The sequence below is a fragment of the Moschus berezovskii genome, chromosome 13, assembly GCF_049115385.1.
Source record: "Moschus berezovskii isolate FMDL1 chromosome 13, NW_MosBer_1.0, whole genome shotgun sequence".
Taxonomy (NCBI): Eukaryota; Metazoa; Chordata; class Mammalia; order Artiodactyla; family Moschidae; genus Moschus; species Moschus berezovskii.
The window spans coordinates 88,850,383-88,871,925 of NC_142472.1; the positions used below are offsets into that span (position 1 = coordinate 88,850,383).

Below are 21,543 nucleotides of genomic sequence, written 5' to 3' on the forward strand. Positions count from 1 at the left end.
TCATTGTTTTGTAGAGTTAATATTTACCCTCACAGTTACCTCATTGTTGGTCTTTACTTGTTTTTTTATATTTCTGTCAGAGACTACTTTTCTTTTTCCCAAAGCACTGTCTGAATATGTTTTTAATTCATGTCTGTGGGTGATGAGTTGTCTCATTTCCATTTGCCCTAAAAGTCTTTATTTTGCTTTCATTTTGGAAGGGTGTTTCTGTGGGGTATAGAATTCCAGGTTGGTGGTTATTTGTTTTCAGCATTTTACAGATGCCCGTCCATTATCTTCTGACTTCCTTGTTCTTGAAAAGTCAGCTCTCAGGGTTGCTGTGCCATTCAAAGCCACACCTTTTTTCCTCTGAGCTTGAACATTTTCTTCTTGCCTTAGGCACCCGCAGAGCTGCTGAAACCAATGTGTGGTTTTCATTTTTGAGTCAATGGTCTGATTCTTGAACTAACTCTTGCCACTGTCCCTGTCAGTCAGTTCAGTCGCTCAGTGTCTGACCCGTTGTGACCCCATGGACTGCAGCATGCCAGGCTTCTTTGTCCATCACCAACTCCCGGAGCCTGTTCAAGCTCCTATCCATCGAGGCGGTGATACCATCCAACCATCTCATCCTCTGTCATCCCCTTCTTCTCCTGCCTTCAGTCTTTCCCAGCATCAGGTTCTTTTCCAATGAGTCAGTTCTCGCATCAGGAAGCCAAAGTATTGGAGCTTCAGCACCAGTCTTTCCAATGAACATTCAGGACTGATTTGCTTTAGGATTGACAGGTTGGATCTCCTTGCAGTCCACGGGGCTCTCAAGAGTCTTCTCCAAAACCATAGTTCAGAAGCATTGATTCTTTGGCATTCAGCCTTGTTCATGGGCCAACTCTCACATCCATACATGACTGCTGGCTTTGACTAAATGAACTAGTACTAAATGAGCTCCTAAATTGCTTTGGCTAAATGAACCTTTGTCGGCAAAGAAATGTCTCTGCTTTATAATATTCTGTCTAGGTTTTTCATAGCTTTCCTTCCAAGGAGCAAACATCTTTTAATTTCACCATCTGCAGTAATTTTGGAGCCCAAGAAAATAAAGTCTGTCACTGTTTCCATTGTTTCCCCATTTATTTGCCATGAAGTGATGGGGCCATATGCCATGATCTTCAATTTTTGAATGTTGAGTTTTATGCCCGCTTTTTCACTCTCTTCTTTCACTTTCATTAAGAGACTCTTAAGTTTCAACCCCTGTAGGCATTTCTTATTCCCCTTTCTGTCTTTTCTCCACCATGAGGGTCCCTATTTATAGTTTTAAACAACATAGTTTAACAATGGGCTCCTTCGATATATTCTATACTTTTTTCCCCACATATATATGTTTTTTTAACCGATCCATCCTTCAGTTCACTGATCCTCTCTTCAGCTACGTCCAATTTGATGTTAAGCCCAGAGACTGAGATCTTAAATTCAGTTCACTGTTATTGTAAAGTTCTAGAATCGCTTTTGATTCTCAGAAATTGTTCCTTTTTTCAACTGTATTTTTGAACTGGTGACATTTGCATCTGATCCCTCTAGCACACACACCTCTGATATGCTGATATACATTGATACCTCTGGGTCTGTTTCGGTTTTTCCCTTGCTCCTATTTGTTGTTACACCCTTTTTTGCTTTTTTGGTTGCATGTTGGACATTCTGGATGGAAAACCCTAGGGGTTTCGGTGATGCTGTCTTCTCCAGAGTTTCCTCTGACACAGTGGACACAGAGCTCTCTGTTCACTCAGGGTTTGAGTGACTTGAGGCTAGGGGGTCCTTGTAAGCTCAGTCTCAGCAGCCTTCCCTCACCGTCCCCCCTGACCCCAGGGAGGAGCCCTCCAGCATCTCTGCCTGGAAGCCTGGGGTGCCTCCCAGGGGCCCCCCTTCTCGGCAGGTCCTGAAGCCCACCTTCTGTCTCCTGAGCATCACGAGTTGACTGATACTCAGCACTCAGCCGGTTTGGGCTGTGTTGGGTACATTTTCTGTGCCTCCCTTTTCTTTGGGAGCTTGGTCTCTGTCACCTGGACTGACATGCGAGGCCTCCGCTCAAATTTTTGTCTTCCCAGCCCAAAGAACCTTCCAGAGCTGTGTTAGCCAGTCCCCTCTGCTTGACTTTTTCCCTGCTTTTTCTTCACAGAGTCAGCTTTGTTCAGATGCCCCGAGGAAAGGAGCGGCCCTCTCAGTCTCCAGCTCCCTCGCTGGGCTTCCCTTCTGTTTGAAATATTGGATTGTGGCTGCCTAAGGACCTCTGGCTCAGACTGTAAAGCTTCTATCTGCAATGCGGGAGACCCGGGTTTAAGCCCTGGGTTGGGAAGATCCCCTGGAGAAGGAAATGGCAATCCACTCCAGTACTGTTGCCTGGAAAATCTCATGGACAGAGGAGCCTGGTAGGCTACAGTCTAAAGGGTCGCAAAGAGTCGGACATGACTGAACGACTTCACTCTCACTTTCAAGACCTCCTTTAAACTGTGTTTATCTTTTCTAGCTCCCAGTGGGCTGCCCTACAAGTTGCTTGCGTCTGTAGCTGGAAGTGGGGATGCCCTGGGTGTCTTCTCTTATCTGAAGCCACATGTAACAGTCACAGTAATTGTATTGATCATCTTTATTTGCTACCGGGGTAAACAAGAACCAGGGGTCCTTGCCTAGTACCCATGGTTGTGTTTCTGATCAGAAGCCCCAGCTTTCCCGGGTTGTTTCAGTGCCATGTGAACTTGTGAAGAAGGTGGAGCAAGCGGCCCACGCGGCCTGGGGACAGAGGAGCCGGTCAGGTCACTTCCCCTGCCCCTGCCGGCCCAGGGCAGGCCTTGTGATGACAGGCTGCTGGGGGTGGAGAAGGTTGAGGAGGGAGGGGTTACGTGACCTGTATTCTGTGACATGGTCACATGTGGGTTTTCTTTTTAAGTTTGAAAAATTGACTGCGTTTAGTCTTCCCTCCAGTTTCATTTTAAGGTTGAAAATGAAGATTTTATTCTTAAAGTTGAGCACAGTGATTTTAGTCTTTTTGAAAGCAGTAGTTGAGGTATCAAAAAGACATCTCAGAGAACTCCAGTAGATAAAGCCAAAAAAAGAGAACATGTTCAGGGTGAACTGTGGGCGGGACCCCAAACTGTCCTCTGTCTCTCCCACAGTCTGTAATCTCTGAGTTGGGTGGATATAGGACCCCAAGCACCCCGGGGACTGAGGTCCTCAAGTGACAGCAGAGGTCTGGGCTGAGCCAGGAGCAGTGTGGCCTGTGCCCTGGCGAGTGGAGAGCCGGGAGGGTGGGAGTGGGGCCAGGAGAGGGGGTGGGAGACTCGGGGGTGGAGGGAGGGGCAGCACCTGGCAGGGTCTGGGAGGCACTGGCTGCCGCGCCTCGAGTCAGGGACACCCCGGACCTCCACCGTGCAGCCCCCACGGGGCAGAGTCATCTGGTAGCCCAGGGTCGAAGTTAAGAGGGCGAGTTCACAGCAGGTTGAATGAACCCCTGTACCCAATGTGGGTTCATTTTAAGTGTCTGGAGCGAGGTTGGTCAAGCCCTTGCTGAGCTCGAGTGAGGGAGTCAGTCAGGGAGGACTGAGCTCAGGGTGAGAGTGAGGGGCGGCTGGCGCGGTGAGTCCTCCTCAGCTGGGTGGGTTCTGGGCACGCCCTTGAGTTCAAGCTTACCCTTTCAGTAGCCTCACTGAAGTCTTGTTTGGGGGGTGGAGGGGGCAGAAGCCCACTTAGAAGACATGCTCATTCCTAGCGGTGGTGGTTTCTGAAGCAGTTTAAACTGTTTGGTCCCACTGTGACTAGTACCTTGCAGGGTTACGTTTGGCGGTGGGCCTGAGCTTTAGGCACGGCCTTCCTTCTCCCGCACCCCACACTCACCTGCTGTCTTTTTCTCAGCCCCTCCCCCTCTCTGAACCGTTGATGGTGGGCCCGAGCCCAGCCCCCCTGTTACCATGGAGCCCCTTGTGACTGAGTGAGTTCTGGTTCTGGGCTCCTGGGAGACGTGCTGCGGGCAGAGTCTTCGTGCCATTTCTCCTTGAGACAGTGGTGCTGGTGGTCATAGTGTGAGAGCGGTGTGTGTGAGAGCGGTGGTCATAGTGTGAGATCAGTGGTGATAGCTCAGGAGCTGAGATATCCTACTGTGAAACAGCAGGTGCCCCGAGTGGGGGGCTGCCCCCATCCGTGACGATGGGTCGCAGAAGGGCCATCCTGTGGGCGTTATTCCAGTGCTTCAACCCCAAAGCAAAGGCGAAGACAAGGAAGAACTTGGCCTCAGACCGAGTCCTGGAAGCGGAGTGGCCTGAGGTAAGAGCAGCTGGGGGCTGAGCCCGTCAGATTGGCCCTCACCCGGTGAAGCGTTGGGGTTGTGTTTCCTTTTGTTAGACTGGTTGTGGGCCCTGCCAGGCAGGGCGTTTGACCTTAGTGGGCAGGATCGACCCCAGCAGGTTGATCTTGTAAGTGGTTGTGCAGGTGCTGAGCGGAGGATGGGCGGGGGCCCCACAAGAAGGGAAATACTGGCTGGAGGAGTCTCTGGGCCACGTGGACTGAGCTGGAGAGCCAGTCCTTGAAGCAGAAAGGCTAGGCCCCTTAATGCCGTCTGCCTTACAAAGCACAGACCAGTGTGTCCAGGATTTTAATGACGGGTACCTACTGATTGAAATTAAAAGACGCTTACTCCTTGGAAGGAAAGTTATGACCAACCTAGATAGTATATTAAGAAGCAGAGACATTACTTTGCCAACCAAGGTCCGTCTAGTCAAGGCTATGGTTTTTCCCGTGGTCATGTATGGATGTGAGAGTTGGACTGTGAAGAAAGCTGATCGCCTAAGAATTGATGCTTTTGAACTGTGGTGTTGGAGAAGACTCTTGAGAGTCCCTTGGACTGCAAGGAGATCCAGCCAGTCCATTCTAAAGGAGATCGGTCTTAGGTGTTCTTTGGAAGGACTAATGCTAAAGCTGAAACTCCAATACTTTGGCCACCTCATGCGATGAGTTGACTCACTGGAAAATACTCTGATGCTGGGAAAGGTTGGGGGCGGTAGGAGAAAGGGACGACAGAGAATAAGATGACTAGATGGCATCACCGACTCTATGGTCATGAGTTTGAGTGAACTCCGGGAGCTGGTGATGGACAGGGAGGCCTGGCGTGCTGTGATTCATGGGGTCGCAGAGAGTCGGACATGACTGAGCGGCTGAACTGAACTGAACCTACTGCTAATGTGTATAACATACACCCTCATAGATTCACATGTCTACTAAATGCCTCTTACAAGTGTAGGGCACTGTTCTGGGTCCTGAATACTCAGTATGTAATAGGGGATAGGTAGCCCAGGATTTTTGTATCTGTGCCAAGAAAAACAGAAGAATGAATGATGCTGTGTGGTTCAGTTTGAGCAAGTTCACCACGTGAACAGGCCCGTGTGCACCCAAATTGTGGTAAAATACATATAACATGAATTTAACATTTTAACCAGTTTATTGAAATGACTGTGTGACTTTAGTGGAGTCAAGCTAACAGAAGGCCTTGGGGTGCCATTAGCCTTTTTCCCAGAGGAACACTCCAAAGCCTGGAGGCCTTGTAGACCTTACCTTTCTTCCTCACTCTCCCCAGTGGTTCTAGGTCACTTGTCTCTGTGTCGTTTAAGAATCTCTTCATCCACTTTATTGTTAGGTTTATGTTTAGGAACGCTTCTCAGATGTCCCTGGGTCCTGAGAAGGCAGGCTTGGATTCTGGTTTCTCCCTTGCCACGCGTCTGCCAGGTCAAGGTGGAGGCTGACGGCCAGTCTGAGTTGTGGTGGTCTGTGTGGTCTTGGGGTCAATGGACCTCCTCTTCTCTGGGGGAGCAGGGAGATCCCTTGTGTGGAGCCTGGAGAGACTTGACAGGGTCAGTCTTCATTGCCTCACTCTCTTTTTAACTTGTGTTTGCATTTAGTGACTCATTTAATTGTTTTCTAGAAGGTTCCGACTTCTACCCAGGAGGTAAATGTATATAGGAAGCAGCTCCTGGAAAGAGAAGAAGAACTCGCCGAGCTCAGAGCCGAAAGGAACAACACCAGGGTCAGTAGGGGGATTCTGACGTGTTGACATTTGCCCCGTGGGGGTTACCTCTGGGCTCTGTGCCGCTGACTTTAAACTCTGTCTGATTTTCAAGTCATTTTTCACATCTTCCCACTGAGCAGACTGGGGTGGATCAGTTCGGGGTTCTCATACCTTGCTTCAAATTTATGATGAGAGCTAATATAATTTTATTACATTTGAGGGGGAGTTCTCTTCACTTACTTTTTTGTCCATGCTGCACTTTGTGTGGGATCTTAGTTCCCCGACCAGGGATTAAAACCCATGACCCCTGCAGAAGTGTGGAGTGTTAACTACTGGGCCACCTGGGAAGTCCACTCTAACTTTAGACTGAACTGGCGGGATTCTGACATGCCTTAGCATGGTTTCAGTTTTAGAGCGAGGCTGAGAGGAGTTTCCGGCCCTGAATGCAAGTATGAGGTTGAAGGTGCTCCTTTGGCCCCACCCTGCACCTGCTGCTGGAGCACCTGGAGTACCTGGTTTCCCGGAACATGCCATCCCTCCGGATGACGGTGGGCAAGCAGCAGGAGCAGCCCCAAGCCAGCATGACCAGCGAGTTGGAGGTGCTCAGGGTGCTGAAATTTCTTTTTGACCACCACAAGTCCCTGGATGAGAAGGTACCAGCCACCCAATCTCCTGGATTTGTACACTTGCTGCCTTGTTAGGTGGATGATGCATGTATTTATGTAACTAGTTGACTTTTGAGCTTCTTGAATTCTTGTAAATACATTTTTTCTGTATGAAGTCAGAGTTTTATATGGTTAAAAAGCGTTGCCTGCGTACATGCTCAGTCATGTCCGTATCTTTGTGACCCTGTGGACTATAGCCCACCATGCTCCTCTCTTCATGGGGCTTCCCAGGCAAGAATACTGGAGTGGGTGGCCATCTTCTACTCCAGGGGATCTTCCCAACCCAGTGATCGAATCTGCCTTCTTGCATTGGCAGGCGGATTCTTTACCACTGAACAACCTGGGAAGCCCCCAGTTAAAAAATATTAGTTGGCATAAATGTCTCAAGGTTTATTATATTCTGTATATCAATTTGCAGTTAAAAACTGGGCAATATAATTAATTTAGGATAACATTTTATTCTCTCAAACTTAGAATTTAAAGCTGTTAACAAGCAGATTTTCTTGATGTTAAGATCAATGAGAGCCATTAAAGATATTCTGTTACAGTAGCCATGTATTAGGGTGAGTATAGAATGAGGAGTGCACTAACGTGTATACACACATCAACACACGTTTCTCGACTTATATTTGAGTTGAGAGAGCGGTTAGGTATAGCACTCGAAAGGTGTCATTTGTTAGAAGAAGAATTAGGTGCTACACATAAAGAGGTAAGCTTGATCAGTCATCGTGTAATTTCAGTTAAGGGTTTGTCATTTGTATCCTTTCGTTTTAAAAAAGTATGAAGGCTGTAGTGGCGGGCATCACATGGTATTTATCTTTCTGATTGAGAACCCGCCCACCTGGGGTATTTTAACGACTAGCAAACTAGACTTGTGGCTCAGAGCTGCAGGATCTCTTAAGCACCCCTTTGTCCAGGGGAAGACAAAGTCTGACTCTAATCACCCGGTTCTAATTGGGATGGACAACATCACCAATGCACCATATAGGTCTGAGCAGCTGTGAGGGTCCTGTGAGCTCCCAGAAGTGCAGAAAGTAGTTTTGACCTCGCCGATTTCCCGGAAGTGCTGTGTTCCCTCCCTCCCAAAACAAGGCTGTCTAAGGCTTCCTTTCCCCCTCAGAGATCGTCCAACGGCTCTTTAAGCCACGAGCAAAACCTGGCTAAGATGAGTGAGTTCCAGGAAGTCATAGACAAGCAGTCGCGGAAGCAGAGCCAGATGAAAGAGCGCCTGGCGGCCCTCTCTGCCCACGTGAGAGAGCTGGAGGAGGACCTGGACATGGCCAGGAAGAACCTCCTCAAGTCCGAGGAAGTGAACACGAAACTGGAGCGGGATGTCCGTGAAGTGAGTGATGGCGGCAGTGTCTGTTGCCCTGAGGTTGTTGTGGGTCCCTTGTTCTCCCGGTGATCTCAGCCTTGGGATGGCTGTGCGAGTAAGAGCAGAGCTCTGGTGAGACCACGACAGGCTGCCTCCCCGCCTCTGTGTTGAGGTCTCTGGGGTAGAAGAGGCCTGATCCAGGTGGTCTGTTGGCAGTGGACCAACATGAGGGTAGCCCTTGCGCTGTGCTACACCCTGGGTGTGGACTCCTCATTTCTACAAGTTCTAAGGAGCCCAGTGTGTTCCCTTTAAAACATTCATTTATCCATTCATTCATTTCTTGGCATGTAGTTGCTTTACACTGCTGGGTCAATTTCTGCTGAGCAGCAAACTGAATCAGTCATGTATATGTGTATATATATCTACATATATCCCTGTTGTTTAGATTTCCTACCCATTTCCTTCACCACAGAGCACTGAGGAGCCTTCCCTGTGCTGTACACTAGGTCCTTACTGGCTGTTGACTTGATGTGTAGTATCAGCAGTGTATACATGCCAGCCCCAGTCTCCCAGTTCACCCCCCCACCTGCCTGTCGAAGGTATTTCTGACGATGCTGAGATTTCCTTCTGATTCACTCAGGCAAGTCTGGTGATGTCTGTGGAGCCCGTTCTCTCAGAGAGATGGGAGCATGCTGTGTGGGCTCTGCCGAGGCAGCTTGCCTGGCCGTCTTCTCTGGTTTGCTGAGGTTCCGCTCCTTGACAGGGATATGTGACAGTGATCCCGGCGGTCAGACCAGTCAAGTGGCGTTTGCTCACCCTCCGGTCCTCAGGCCCGAGCTGTGTAACCGTGTAGACTCCTGATGTTTCTGGCAGTCGTGTCTGCGGGTGTCATGATTTATGAGAAACTACCTAACAGTCATTGTGAAAACAGAAGAGTGCTGGGGGTTCAGGCCTCCTCCTGTGAGCCTCAGCGCTACGCAGACAGACAGCACCCATCCTGCCCCACCCCTCCCCCATGACACCGTCTCAGACAGAGCCCCTCCAGCATGTGTTCCAGCAGGTGTACTTGTTTAGTAGCTTGGTGTGAGGAATTCTGTGTGAGAACTCAAAACAGAAATATTTGCATATGTTTGTATAACCTTCTCACACTACTCTTTGGCAACAGGAAGAGATTAGGTGGCAGAGTTTAATACGTTTAGAATTCTGGAAAAAGTGTTTTTAAGACCTTTCACTTTTAATAGTAGGACTTGGCCCACATTGGTTACTTAGTGACCGTGGAGGGACCAAAAATGGATTTTGAGCTTGCAGACAGGAATCGCACCAGCAGCAAGTTCTGGTCCTGGTTTGAGCATTTCATACATGTGGTTTAACTCTGCTTGAGAAGGCTGCTTCCAGTTGTGTTACACTTTGACTTCTGTTTCCACTCCTTAATATTCTTACTTTAATTTTGAGGAAATTGCATGAGATTTTTCCAACTTTTACCCTAGGAAACAAGCCTCAGAGCTCCCTCTTGGTTCTGTTGAAGGTCCCTCCCTGTTCTGGGTCAAGTCCGCCTATATGGTGTAGCAGACAGAGGTCCTGACTTCATGCGAGATACATTCCCTCCTGGAATTCTTGCAATAACAGGGTAGATTAGTATACTTTTTGTTTGCTGTTTGGGTTTATTATATAGCAAAGAAGCTTTGTAAACCAATTAGTCAGGCAGAACATTCAGACAGATGTCTGCCCATCATGGCAAATGTGACCTTTGAAGTAGGCGTGTTTTTGCTCACGTCCGAGAAAACTGCCACGTCTAGGAGTTTAATTTTGAGGACACTGACTTTATGTTTGGTTTGAAACTTAGGATTTAGTCCAACTTTGTTACTCTTAAGTGTATTGGAGTGTTCCATGATAACGACTTACATTTTCTCCTCTGCAATGCCCGGTGTAGGCCATGGCCCAAAAGGAGGACATGGAAAAGAGAATCATTACCCTAGAGAAATGCTCCCTCACCACACAGTGTGAAGCTGCCTATGTGCATGACTTCAATGATAAACTTGAAAATGAAATCGCAAATGAGGATTCTATGCATCGACAGGTAATGGCCTTTACTGAACTGTGTCTGACTTTTATAGTATTGAATTACTGAGGAGGGAAGGTAAAGACCTTTTCATGTGACTCCCACATTGGAAATCAAGTCCCCGTGTAAAGTTCTTATGACCCTAAAACATTGCGTTCAAAAGTGTGGATGTACATCGTGGTAAATCAGCGTACTGGAAGGAAATACATTTTTTTAAAATTGGGGGTGACTGCAACTTCCAGGTTTGAATTAGTTGGGACTTGGTTTAACCATTTTGTGGAATTCCTCTCCTGACTCCCTTGTTTTATTTGAACGTGAATCTGTTGGCTTGTTAGCGTTTTTACTGAAAGAACAGAGAGCAGCAGGGAACTTCAGGGCAGCGGGCTGCCTGTTGAGAACTGGGTCACTGTGGCAAAAGGCAGGGTTAGAGCTCCCTGATTAGGGTTTGTCCTTCCTATGGTTTGGTGAGCCTTACTCGCTCCTGTTCCCGTGTGGTCTCAGATAATCAGGACTTAACCAGGAAAACCAAATCTGGTTTCTCTCAAACAAAGTGAGTTGGGCCGGTGTGTGCCAACATGTATCATTGGCCCCACCACAAAAATAAAACACTAGAAAATCATTGAAAAGTATGAGGTGGAATGTATTACGATATACAAAATAGTGGCTGCCAAAGGCGGATACGAAAATACTACGTACCATATGCTATTGTTTTCTGAGGGTTTTAAAAAGCCTCACGTGTCAGCACTGTCCCCACCATGGCTGTGTTCTTGGGTCTGGACTGCAGAGCCTCAGACGTGGGCTCCCAGGGGGCAGTGGTTCTGACTGCGATGGTGAGACCCACGGTGAGGCGCCCTCCCTGCTTAGGCAAAGAGCTCAATGTCTCCCAATCAGGGGTGCCCTTCCTTACTTTCAGAACAGCTGCTCAGAGGCTGTTGAGCTCGGGATGCTGTTTATGACTAAGCCAGTTCAAAGTAAACTTTTGTTTTGCTTTAAAAATATTTGAATGCCGATGCCATACTGTGGAAGCTGTGAGAGGTTTTGTTTCCTTGGGCTCAAAAACCACTGCAGACGGTGACTACAGCCATGAGATTTAAAAATGCTTGCTCCTTCGAAAACTATGGCAAACCTAGACAGCATATTGAGAAGTAGAGACATCACTTTGCCGACAAAGGTCCATATAGTCAAAGCTATCGTTTTTCCAGTAGTTACGTATGGGTGTGAGAATTGGACCATAAAGAAGGCTGAGCACTGAAGAACTGATGCTTTCGAACTGTGTTGCTGGAGAACACTTTAACAGAAAATAACCTTTTTTTTAATTTTTTTACGATGGAAAATTTCAAACATGCACAAAAGTGGTATAGTCATATACCACTTCTATAATACAGTATAATAAATACCCATGACCCAGCAATTAGCCTCAGCAATTTCTAACACAGTTCCAGTCTCAAATAGATCATTCTTTTGTCATCTCTCAATTTTTTTTTTATACAGTAGGTCCTAAAACAGCTTTTTAAACCACGAGCTTGATGCTCATTTTATAAAACACAGACTTGCCAACTTTGTTATTACATTTAAAAATTGCTTGAAGTAATTATTTCCAGTTTTTTAATATGAATTTTCATATTGGAAAAGACCCTGATGCTGGGAAAGATTGAAGGCAGGAAGAGAGTGGGTGACAGAGGATGAGATTGTTGGACGGCATCACCAACTCAATGGACATGAATTTGAGCAAGTTCTGGGAGTTGGTGATGGACAGGGAAGCCTGGCGTGCTGTGATTCATAGGGTCGCACATTCAGACACGACTGAGCAAGTGAACTGAACTGAATATGAATTACCATTGGGAGAAAAGCTATGGCCAAGTTAGACAGCATATTAAAAATCAGAGACATTACTTTGCCACCAAAGGAGAACCTAGTTACAGCTATGGTTTTTCCAGTAGTCATGTATGGATGAGAGAGTTGGACCATAAAGAAGGCCGAGCACCAAAGAATCAATGCTTCTGAACTGAGGTGTTGGAGAAGAATCTCGAGAGTCCCCTGGGCTGCATGGAGATCAATAAATCCTAAAGGAAATCAGTCCTGAATATGCATTGGAAGGACTGAAGCTGAGGCTGAAGATTCAGGACTTTGGCCACCTGATGCGAAGAACTGACAGATTGGAAAAGATCTTGTTGCTAAGAAAGATCGAAGGCAGGAGGAGAAGGTGCGACAGAGGACGAGACGGTTGGATGGCATCACTGACCCGATGGACGTGAGTTTGAGCAACTTCTGGGAGATATAGTGAAGGACAGGGAAGCCTGGCGTGCTGCAGTCCATGGGGTCACAAAGAGTCAGACACAACTGAACAACAGCAATCATTACAAATTAAGTGATGTTGCATGTAAAGAAAAATATGTGAAAGCCTGTCTCCACTGGCTTTTTTCCCAAAATGAATTTTCTCACCTTTTGCTTTATAACGTGAATTCATTTTACCCCTTTAAACCAGACTGAAGCTTCTGTTTATGTACTGGGAATTTCCTCTACCATCGTGTGCGTAAGCCGATCCCTTTTAAAGTCTGATTCTTTCTGAGTGTAAATCTGCTTGCTCCCCGAGCTCCTCCAACAGGTAATTGCTGGTGACACTAAGGTCCCCCAGGTGCTCAGCCAAAGAGAAGCGTTGGGAGTGACCTTTGACAAGTGAAGTCCGTGCCTACCTCTGCACCTGCCCGTCTGCTCTGGGAATGCTCAAGAGCCCACCAGAGGTGGCCGTGGGAGGGGACCGCCTCGGGAACCAGGGCACAGGCTGCTCACTTCGTGGATCCCCGGTGCTTTTAAAAGAATGACCGTACTTTGCTCTTGAAGTTCATGAGTTTTTGTTTTTCCTGTTGTAGGCAAAGCAGGGAGACAACGTGAAGGAAGAAAACAATAAGAGGATGGCTGATCTGGAGGATAAGGTGAGCCAGTCCCATGGCCCCTTTACAAAGAGGCACATCTGGCGTGGCCTGTCCCGGCTTGGTCTGTGTGTAGGGAAAAGCTCCAGGACAGGATTTGGAAAACTGTTCCCAAGAGGGCCCCAGAGTGAATGTCTTTACTGGTTACGAATAATTGAGTAGCAGCATTTCATGCTAGTCAATAAGCGTGACAGCATCCACAGGCAGTGTGTAAAGGAACAGAGGTAGATGTGTGCCCACAACCCTTACAGAAAGCATCAGTGAGCCGGATCCACCGATGGCCCCAGTGTTAGCAGCCGCTGTGCTTGAACTTTCTTCTTGGTCCACCCTCACCCCTTCGTTTCTTTCTTAGAAGTTTATTTCTGGGGCTTTGCTGGTAGTCCAGTGGTTGAGAGCCCCCAGGGAGCTGCCCTGCGGGGCGGGGCACACCGCCTGCTTGCAGAGAGCTGGAGACCAGGCAGGGAGGGGGACAGTAGAGGCCACTCCCAGCGAACTTTCAGAGACCCGCAGCAGGCGCTGCAGGGAGCCCTGGAGGAGGAATCTGCTGGTTCCCGTTGTGCGATTTGAAGGCGCGGGAAGGGAGAGGATGTGCTGACCGGACTGATGGGGATGAACCCATAGGCAGCTGGTTCGCTGGAGCGGAGCAGGAATGATGGCCGTGGTCCTGGAGCCAGTGAAGGGGGTGGTCCTGCCCTGGGGAGGGGTCGTGACGAAGAAAGGGGGTGAGGGCCCTGGCCCCCGGGGACAGGGAGCCGGCAAGCCAGCATCTCAAGGCTGCCCCTCAGTTGCTTTGAGGTCATGTCTGGGAAAAGAAGGCAGGACCTGGGTGACAGTGGGGCCGGGGGGAAATTTGCGGAGAGAATGGTGTGAGGTGTGAGAGCAGGAGGGCAGCACGGGGCCCTGCAGGCACTTTCCCGTGTGTCTCTGCTGACAGAGCCACCCTTGCGGTGTGAGGGGCCACCGCCCAGAACAGCCGAGGGCCTGTGCCCCGAGAGGAGAGCCACAGTGGGGCTGGCCCTCCTGTCCCCTGGCTGCCCCTGCTCGCTCCTGTCTGTGGGTGTTCAGGCAAGCCTGGAAAATGGAGGGCTGGGAACCTACGAGGATGGCCTTCCTCAGTGAATCAGTACAAGTGATGACAGCTGAGGTGGACCCAGAGGATGCAGAGCTGAAGGATTGCTTTTTCTTATTTTCCTTCAGCCTGGCTGATGGGGGCATGGATGTATTTTTTTAATGTTTGGTTTTTGTCTCTGACTCCATCAGCCCTCCCTTGTGAATAACCTCATAGGATTGCCTTCTGTCCACGCTAAGACCTGAGTGTCACCAGGCCATATGGGAACTGAGTTCTCCTCCTGCCCGTTTCTTCAGTACTTCTCGCTTAAGAGATGGAAGTGTCTCCTAAGCATGGTCCATTTATCCTCAGTCAGGGCTTCCATGTAAAATTGTGTTCAGTTCCTGATAGACTTGAGCTTCCCTGAATGTCGCTGATGAGACATGCTCCTCTCGTGCCCAGGTGCAGACCCTGAAGGAACAGGGCTGGGATCGCACGCAGCAAGCAAGCGTGCTGGCCAACGTGGCCCAGGCGTTCGAGAGTGACGAGGGCGTGTCTGACAGCGAGGACGACGGGGTCACCCTCTTCAGCTTGGCCACTCAGCTGTCGCCCAGTGGGCAGAACGATGCCAAGACTCCGACTGTGATGCTTCAGGGGCAGCTAGACACCATCATCGAAGAGATCCAGTGGGTGCGCCTGATCCCAGCTCCCCGGAAACTCAGTTTGTCTGAGAAACTGTCTTCTCCTTAGAGAAGTCTGAGTGTTCCATAGTAAGAAAACTGACTTCAGGTCTGCCTCAAGAATTTTCAGTTCCAAGATTGCCCTTGATTCTAGAGCTCAGTCAGCCAGGGAGTTCTGTCCACAGTGTGGTGTCAGCACTCTATGGGGGGCATTTTGGGGTGTCACCCCCCTCAGCTCTGAGCCCCAAGGTGGGTGAGGTGCTGAGGCAGTGTCCCCTGGGGCCCGTGCACCGTCCAGCACTGAAGGCGTGCCCTCCTGTGTCGCTCAGAGCCTCCCACGTTCTGCTGAAAAGCCGCCTGGATCAGAAAAGATGGGGTTTTGTGGTTGGCAAATTCCCACTCAGATCTGCATTTTCCCTTTTCACTTAATACAGTGTGAAGATTGGCATGTTGGAAGACAGTGGTCCAAGGACATGTGTTTGAGTTTTTCTCATCTCATCAGTATATTTAAGATGTTTTCTTTAGACACCGTCTTGGCAGTTATAGCAATTTACAAAAGGGGATAGAATCCAAAGGCCCACCTCGTGGTGAGAAAGGGGCCTTGGGTCTGGGTACAGCCGGGTGGCTGGGGGCCCCAAGGCCTGCCTGTTGCCACACTCTCACAGCGGTTCCCCTGTCCCGAGTCCACGTTCAGAGTGGCTGCAGGCCGGTGACCCTGTACAGGACCTGGCAGAGCTGCTGCTCAGATTGTTCTCGTCAAGTCAGCTTAGGCCGAGGTGCCCGTCCCTGTCAGCTGAGCGTGGGGGGCCCGGGGGAAAGGCACAACCATCAAACACAGGTGGTGCCGCCTGCACTTTTGACGCCATAGACAGACTGCTTTGTAGGCCGAGTTTGAGCACAGACGAGCTCAGAAAGATTGTCTTTCCCCATCCCCGCAGGAAATATGGAACGGTTATATATTAATATTCTTATTTTTACAGCAAGTTGTCAGGTAAAAGTGATTTTTCCTTATGCAACAAGTTGACTCGATGTAAATGGTAAATTCTGTCCATCAACTTATCAACAGTGAAAAACTTTCAAGATGTATAAGTAGAAGTGAAACTGGAGAGTTTAGTTCCTGTAAGAATCTTGTATTTTAATTTGAAAATTATTTTATTTGCATAATCGAGTATTTAAACTGCTGTATAACATCCTCCATGACACATTAGGGGAGAAGAGCAGTAGCCGTGAATTCTATGTTAATACGGCACATTGACATGAATCCAGAAACTCACACAAAGCTGGGGGAGAACCTCATCAAGTGATGCGTTTGTACATATACAACCTCAAGAGAAAAAAAAAAAAGATCAACTCAGCACTTCATCTGGTCTGGGGACTTGTGTTTAGCAACTCCAGCTTGTTTGTGAATCGCTGTTTTGATTGTACAGAGTTCCCAATTCCCAGTGGAAAAGACTTGGACGTGCATCTCTGCCCTGAGAGCAGGGAAAAGGTAAAGGTTGTCAACTTCAGGTATCTCCTCACGGGGAGAGAGTCGTCACCCAGGCCCCGTCAGAATGTTAGAGTAAATAAGCGCAATCAAACGTGAATGATCAGGGGCCACTTTGTAAGACTCAGTGCTAAGTTACTGTAAGTTTGAGTATTCAAAAGAGGAAAAGTTGAACTTTTTTGCTGAGATGTTAATTGAGCAACTGTTTCTGGAATTTGTTAATCGTGACACAATGCCAGCCCAAATGTGTTGCTGAGACACACTCCTATGCTGACAAAGGCAGGTGACGGGTTTTATTCTATTTCAGTTTGATCGAAGAGAAGAACACGGAGCAGCCAGCCGAGGAGACTGAGAGCAGTGTGGGCAGGGGGAGCTTAGGCAACTTCCGTCATTTTATTTATTTTTTATTTATTTATGTATTTTTCAGCTTGTCAAATTTATATTTTATTAAAGGGGTGTCTATGTGCCCTGTCAATGGGTTTATGTCTTCTTTCAGTGTATTTATTTATTATTATTATTTTTTATTGGAGGCTAATTACTTTACAATATTATATTGGTTGGTTTCGCCATACATGCTCCCTCAACCTGTATCCCGCCTCCTCGCTTGCCACCTCCTGCTCGCATAGCAGTGGGTGCTCCAAGCCCCAAAGGAGGTGGCACAGCCCGCCGCAGGAAGTAGACAAGCTGGGCATCACGACTGGGGTATGTGTCTGCCTCCTCCCTGCCGCGTCCCTCCCCCAGCACACTGGTTTTCTTTTGTTTGTTTTTTTTTCTCTCTTTTTACCCAGAAGGAAATCAGGTACATTTGCTACGTTCAGAGGTCTAAGATTTTTAAAACTGCCTAGTCTTTAATCATTCCATAATGGCACAGTGACAAATTCAGTTCAGTTCAGTTCTGGACCACTGGCTTAGCACGTCATTGTAAATTCAGCCAGAGCCTGCCTCTGTAACATTGGGTCTGGCCTGTGGTGGGCACAGCAGCTGCAGGGAAGTTTCTGTTCTCAGGGAGCAGACAGCTTCTTGAAAGTAACCATAGGCAGCTCTCATGGCATGTGAAAACCGTGTTGCCCATTTTCCACTGGGGATGCCTGGCTGCAGGGTGCAGGGCATGTGGTGGGAACAAAACCCAAGAATCTCAACTGGTCTGCTTGCTGATGGGCCTGGCCGTGTGCTCAGGCCAACTCTACGTGTGAAACCAGGTTAAAACCTGGGGGCCCCAGGGAAGAAGTCAGGCTTCCTCACTCTTCTGAGTCTAAAAACAGGATGACTACCTAGGGCTTTTGGTGACAGAGTGTGTGGCTCTAAAGCACATGCCCCAGCTTGCTTTCATGTTTAGCTTAGGTTTTGTGAGTCCATTGCTGTTTAACCCATGAAATCACGTGTACAACACTCTGCTTTGTAACTGCACTTGCATTATCACTGTTTCCGTTACCACCCATTTCATGTTAGCTATATTGTTAGCATATAATTAAATTCACTGTGAATCATTTTAGCCGCATGTGAAGTGGTAACTAGTCCATGTTGTGGTCTTTTGATACGCTGCTTTTATAATTTGCATCTTTGGCTAAGTAGTTGAAATTTAAAATTCTTTGATGATTTCTCTGTGGTTTCATGCTTGATTTCTTTCCAAGTATTTGTAAAAGAACAGTTCTGTATATATTTTCCTTGCTGTTGGAGTTCTCTGACGGTGTGTCTGCTTTCATCATTGGTTTTGATTTCCTGTCTCATCCTGCTGTCTGCTTAGAAGTTTTCAATCAGACAATGGTCAATCAGTCGTTGTCAATCAGCTGTAGTTTGCCCATCCATCTCCCTCCCCCCGTCCTCCCATTTGCTCTGGTCATAGCGGTGCTGTGGTCCACAGCGTGTGTCCCCTTAGTCGGGTTTGTGCTTTGTCTTCATGTCTCATTAAATGTTGTGTTTCCCCCATAGCAGTAAGTTTGAATTAGCGTATCACTAAGCAGTTACAGGAGAAGGCAATGGCACCCCACTCCAGTACTCTCACCTGGAAAATCCCATGGATGGAGGAGCCTGGTACGCTTCAATCCATGGGGACGCCAAGAGTTGGACACGACTGAGCGATTTCACTTTCCCTTTTCACTTCCATGAATTGGAGAAGGAAATGGCAACCAACTCCAGTGTTCTCGCCTGGAGAATCCCAGGGACGGGGGAGCCTGGTGGGCTGCCATCTATGGGGTCGCACAGAGGGGACACGACTGAAGCGATTTTGCAGCAGCAGCATGCAGTTATAAGCATAATGTAGATGGATCCTAAACTACATAACATGTGTAATTCATAAATGAGATGATCCTTACATAAAGAAATGACCCTCTTAAGTGTAGATTTAATGGACTTTTGACACAATATCCTTTCTGTGTTGGTGCTTGTATTTAAGACTCTCAATCTCATCAGATTTTGCACAGTTAATGTCTCTCTTAGACTTTAAAAAAGTATCTTCTATGGTTAATGAAATGTAAAGACTGCACCTGCTATTATGCTAGTTTTCATTCTTACATGTTTTCACAGGGAACCTGCTTTAATGAATTTATTTTGAGAAGTTTTAAATCAAATTCTTAGTAAGGATTTTACATTAATATCCAATAAGTGGTCAGATTTGCTCAATGTTGAAATAGGTATTATGGTAACTTCCTTATCAGTTAAATTACTAATTTAGTGTTTAACATTTTTTTTTTTGAGAGAAACTAATTTATAGAGAAATTTGGCTGAGAATAGACAACTGTCAAGGCCCTTTATTGTACAGAATGCTGTGCTTTATTAAATCACGATGTTGTAATGGAATTGTATCTTCTGAGTAATAATTGATAGTGTTTCTCTAGTAAATCTTCAATAGCTTATTTAATTTCTGTGGTCAAAAATATGTTCTGTTTCCAGTTACATGTTCTGTAAATTTTCATCTCACTTATATGTTTGCAGTCTTTTTTGCTTTACTGTCTTTGCCTATATTGATTCTTGAATTTTTAGCTTCAGAGTCACAATAAATCTGGTTTCTTTTTATTTCTTTGCATGCATCTATCAGCCTAGTGATTTAAGGAAGCATCGTTGAAAGCTAAACTACTTAGTACTTTAGCATGCTTTTGTTTCTCTGTGAAGTATTAAATAGTCCTTATCGTTTATCGTGAATGAACACTATATGGTTATGTACTTGTGAATAATTGACGTTTTAATGGAAGTAATGAAGCTCACCCACCACTTAAAATATGCTGATGGTTCTGTTGGAAATAGGTCATTCGTTGGGGCAGTTGTAACAGTTTGCCTTTCTCCCACGTTTGCCTTCTAATCATCTCAGGCTTGTTTATAATAGACATAGTATCATTGGTTATTTTTAATTTTTTTTTTTACTTATTTTTTTGGCCATGTTGCACAGCTTATGGGATCTTAGTTCCGCAACCAGGGATCAGACTAGTGTCCCGGCAGTGAAAGTGCCAAGTCCTAACCTCTGGACTACCATGGAATTTACGCTCAGTGTTTTCTTAAAAGTCACGACTGTTAGATTTTCTTAAAAGACATAGATGTTAGATTGCAGGAAGCCAATTTACTGATGGTGGGTAGCAGTGTGCAGGAGACTCTATGCACTGGGCACCGTGTCGAGTGCTTTCCAAGTCTGTCATCTCATCCCACAGACACACAGGTGAGGTCTGCTGCTTCTGCTGCTAAGTCACTTCAGTCGTGTCCGACTCTGTGTGACCCCATAGACAGAAGCCCACAGGCTCCCCCGTCCCTGGGATTCTCCAGGCAAGAACACTGGAGTGGGTTGCCATTTCCTTCTCCAATATGTGAAAGTGAAGTCGCTCAGTCGTGTCCGACCCTTAGCGACCCCACAGACTGCAGCCAACCAGGCTCCTCCATCCATGGGATTTTCTAGGCAAGAGTACTGGAGTGGCTTGCCATTGCCTTCTCCGAGGTGAGGTCTAGGCTGCTGTTATCCCCATTCAGCAGACATGGACACTGAGGCTGAGAGAGGCTGGGCACTGTGCCCTGGCGCACACACACAGCAGAGCAGTGCGGACTGATCTGATCAGAGCCTGGACGCGTACCCATGGTGCCGTCCAGCTCTCTTTCCTCCTGAGGCTCTCATGTCCATCACGGCATCCCTGATGGAGGGAGCATCAGAAGAGAGCTCGGTGCCACGCCCCTTGGGTCACTTGGATGAGCCCCTGTTGTTGGGGTCCAGTGCCCCGAGGGTTGGCCTTCCTTGTCCCTCTCCCGCTCCCAGCCCGCTGACCGAGGACTCCTGGGGCCTTCCCGCAGGACTCGGGCAGCCGCACTCTGGTTCATGCAGCTCAGTGCCCGGGAGTCCTCCTGCTGGGCACAGCAGGGCAGCGCCGTCACCCTGGGGTTGGTGGCCAGGGTGTGCTGCTCTGTCAAACCTCAACATGGATCAGCCGTAGGCACCCATATGTCCCCTCCCTTTTGAACCTAACTCAAATCTCCCTCCCTATTCCACTGCTCTAGATCATCTGTTAGTGAGACCTAGGGGTGCTTTATGGCAACCACAGTTTGCGAATTACCCTCGAACTGTGTGTAAGCACTTCAAGGTGTAGCCCCCAGTCTGTGTGTTCCTGAGAAATACAAGGCAGACCCGTGGTGTTTGCATGGAGGGGTTAGGTACCTTTTCTGTGTTTCTCTGGTCGTGATGGGTTCCAGTAACCTGCATCATCACTACAAATGATCTTGGGTGGTGGCACAAGCGGTGTCCTTTCCTCCTTCAAACAGAAAGGTCTGAACGGCTTTGCTGAGAGGTTTCTTACTCTTGAAACTGGTGCTTCTGAGCAGCGTCTGGTGAAGAGCACAGTCCTTTCATCAGGGCAGTTCATGCCATGCAGGGTTCATGGTGCTGGCATTGCTCTGCCCTCCTGCCCGGCAGGGCCATCTGGTTGATGGATTCCAGGGAAGGCAGAGCCCGGCTGCAGGGAGGCTCTGGTCGGGGGTCTCTGCACTCAGTCGGGTGCTCTCACTGCCCCACAGCCGTGCCTCTCTTGAACAAGACAGTCCTTTAAGATGGCATTAAGCTATAACAAGGGTTTATTTTGTACTTGGGGGAAAGCATAGCTAATAGATTTTCAAATAAGTTTCTGGTTATAATGTAAAGCCTGTGAGATTGTCTTTTATGACAGTCTTTTACTACCCCATTTTACACTTACCTCATTCCCTCAGCCTCCAGCTATCCAGGAAGAGGTAGGAGGCATCAAAGGCAAAACCTCAACCCCTGCCCCACCGCGGTCCCTTCGGCTGGACCGGCTGCACCGGCTGCACATGGGGTCGCTGTGCACAGCCAGCCACGAGGCCATCAGGGACGCCTGCAAGTAAAGGGCCTGCACACCTCGGCATC

General features: G+C 47.9%; 1 protein-coding gene across 1 annotated transcript; it reads left to right on the plus strand.

Moving 5' to 3' along the window:
• The first annotated feature begins 4,161 nt into the window (after positions 1 to 4,161).
• On the plus strand, positions 4,162 to 21,521 carry LOC129537469 (liprin-alpha-1-like). The gene is made up of 13 exons (XM_088842552.1): positions 4,162 to 4,278; positions 5,930 to 6,031; positions 6,502 to 6,666; positions 7,313 to 7,456; positions 7,781 to 8,020; positions 9,924 to 10,070; positions 12,923 to 13,046; positions 13,917 to 14,047; positions 14,493 to 14,716; positions 16,504 to 16,574; positions 20,265 to 20,335; positions 20,428 to 20,562; positions 21,369 to 21,521. Exons 1-13 carry the CDS (start codon positions 4,162 to 4,164, stop codon positions 21,519 to 21,521), a joined length of 1,824 nt encoding a protein of 607 aa, XP_088698678.1.
• Positions 21,522 to 21,543: the final 22 nt, after the last annotated feature.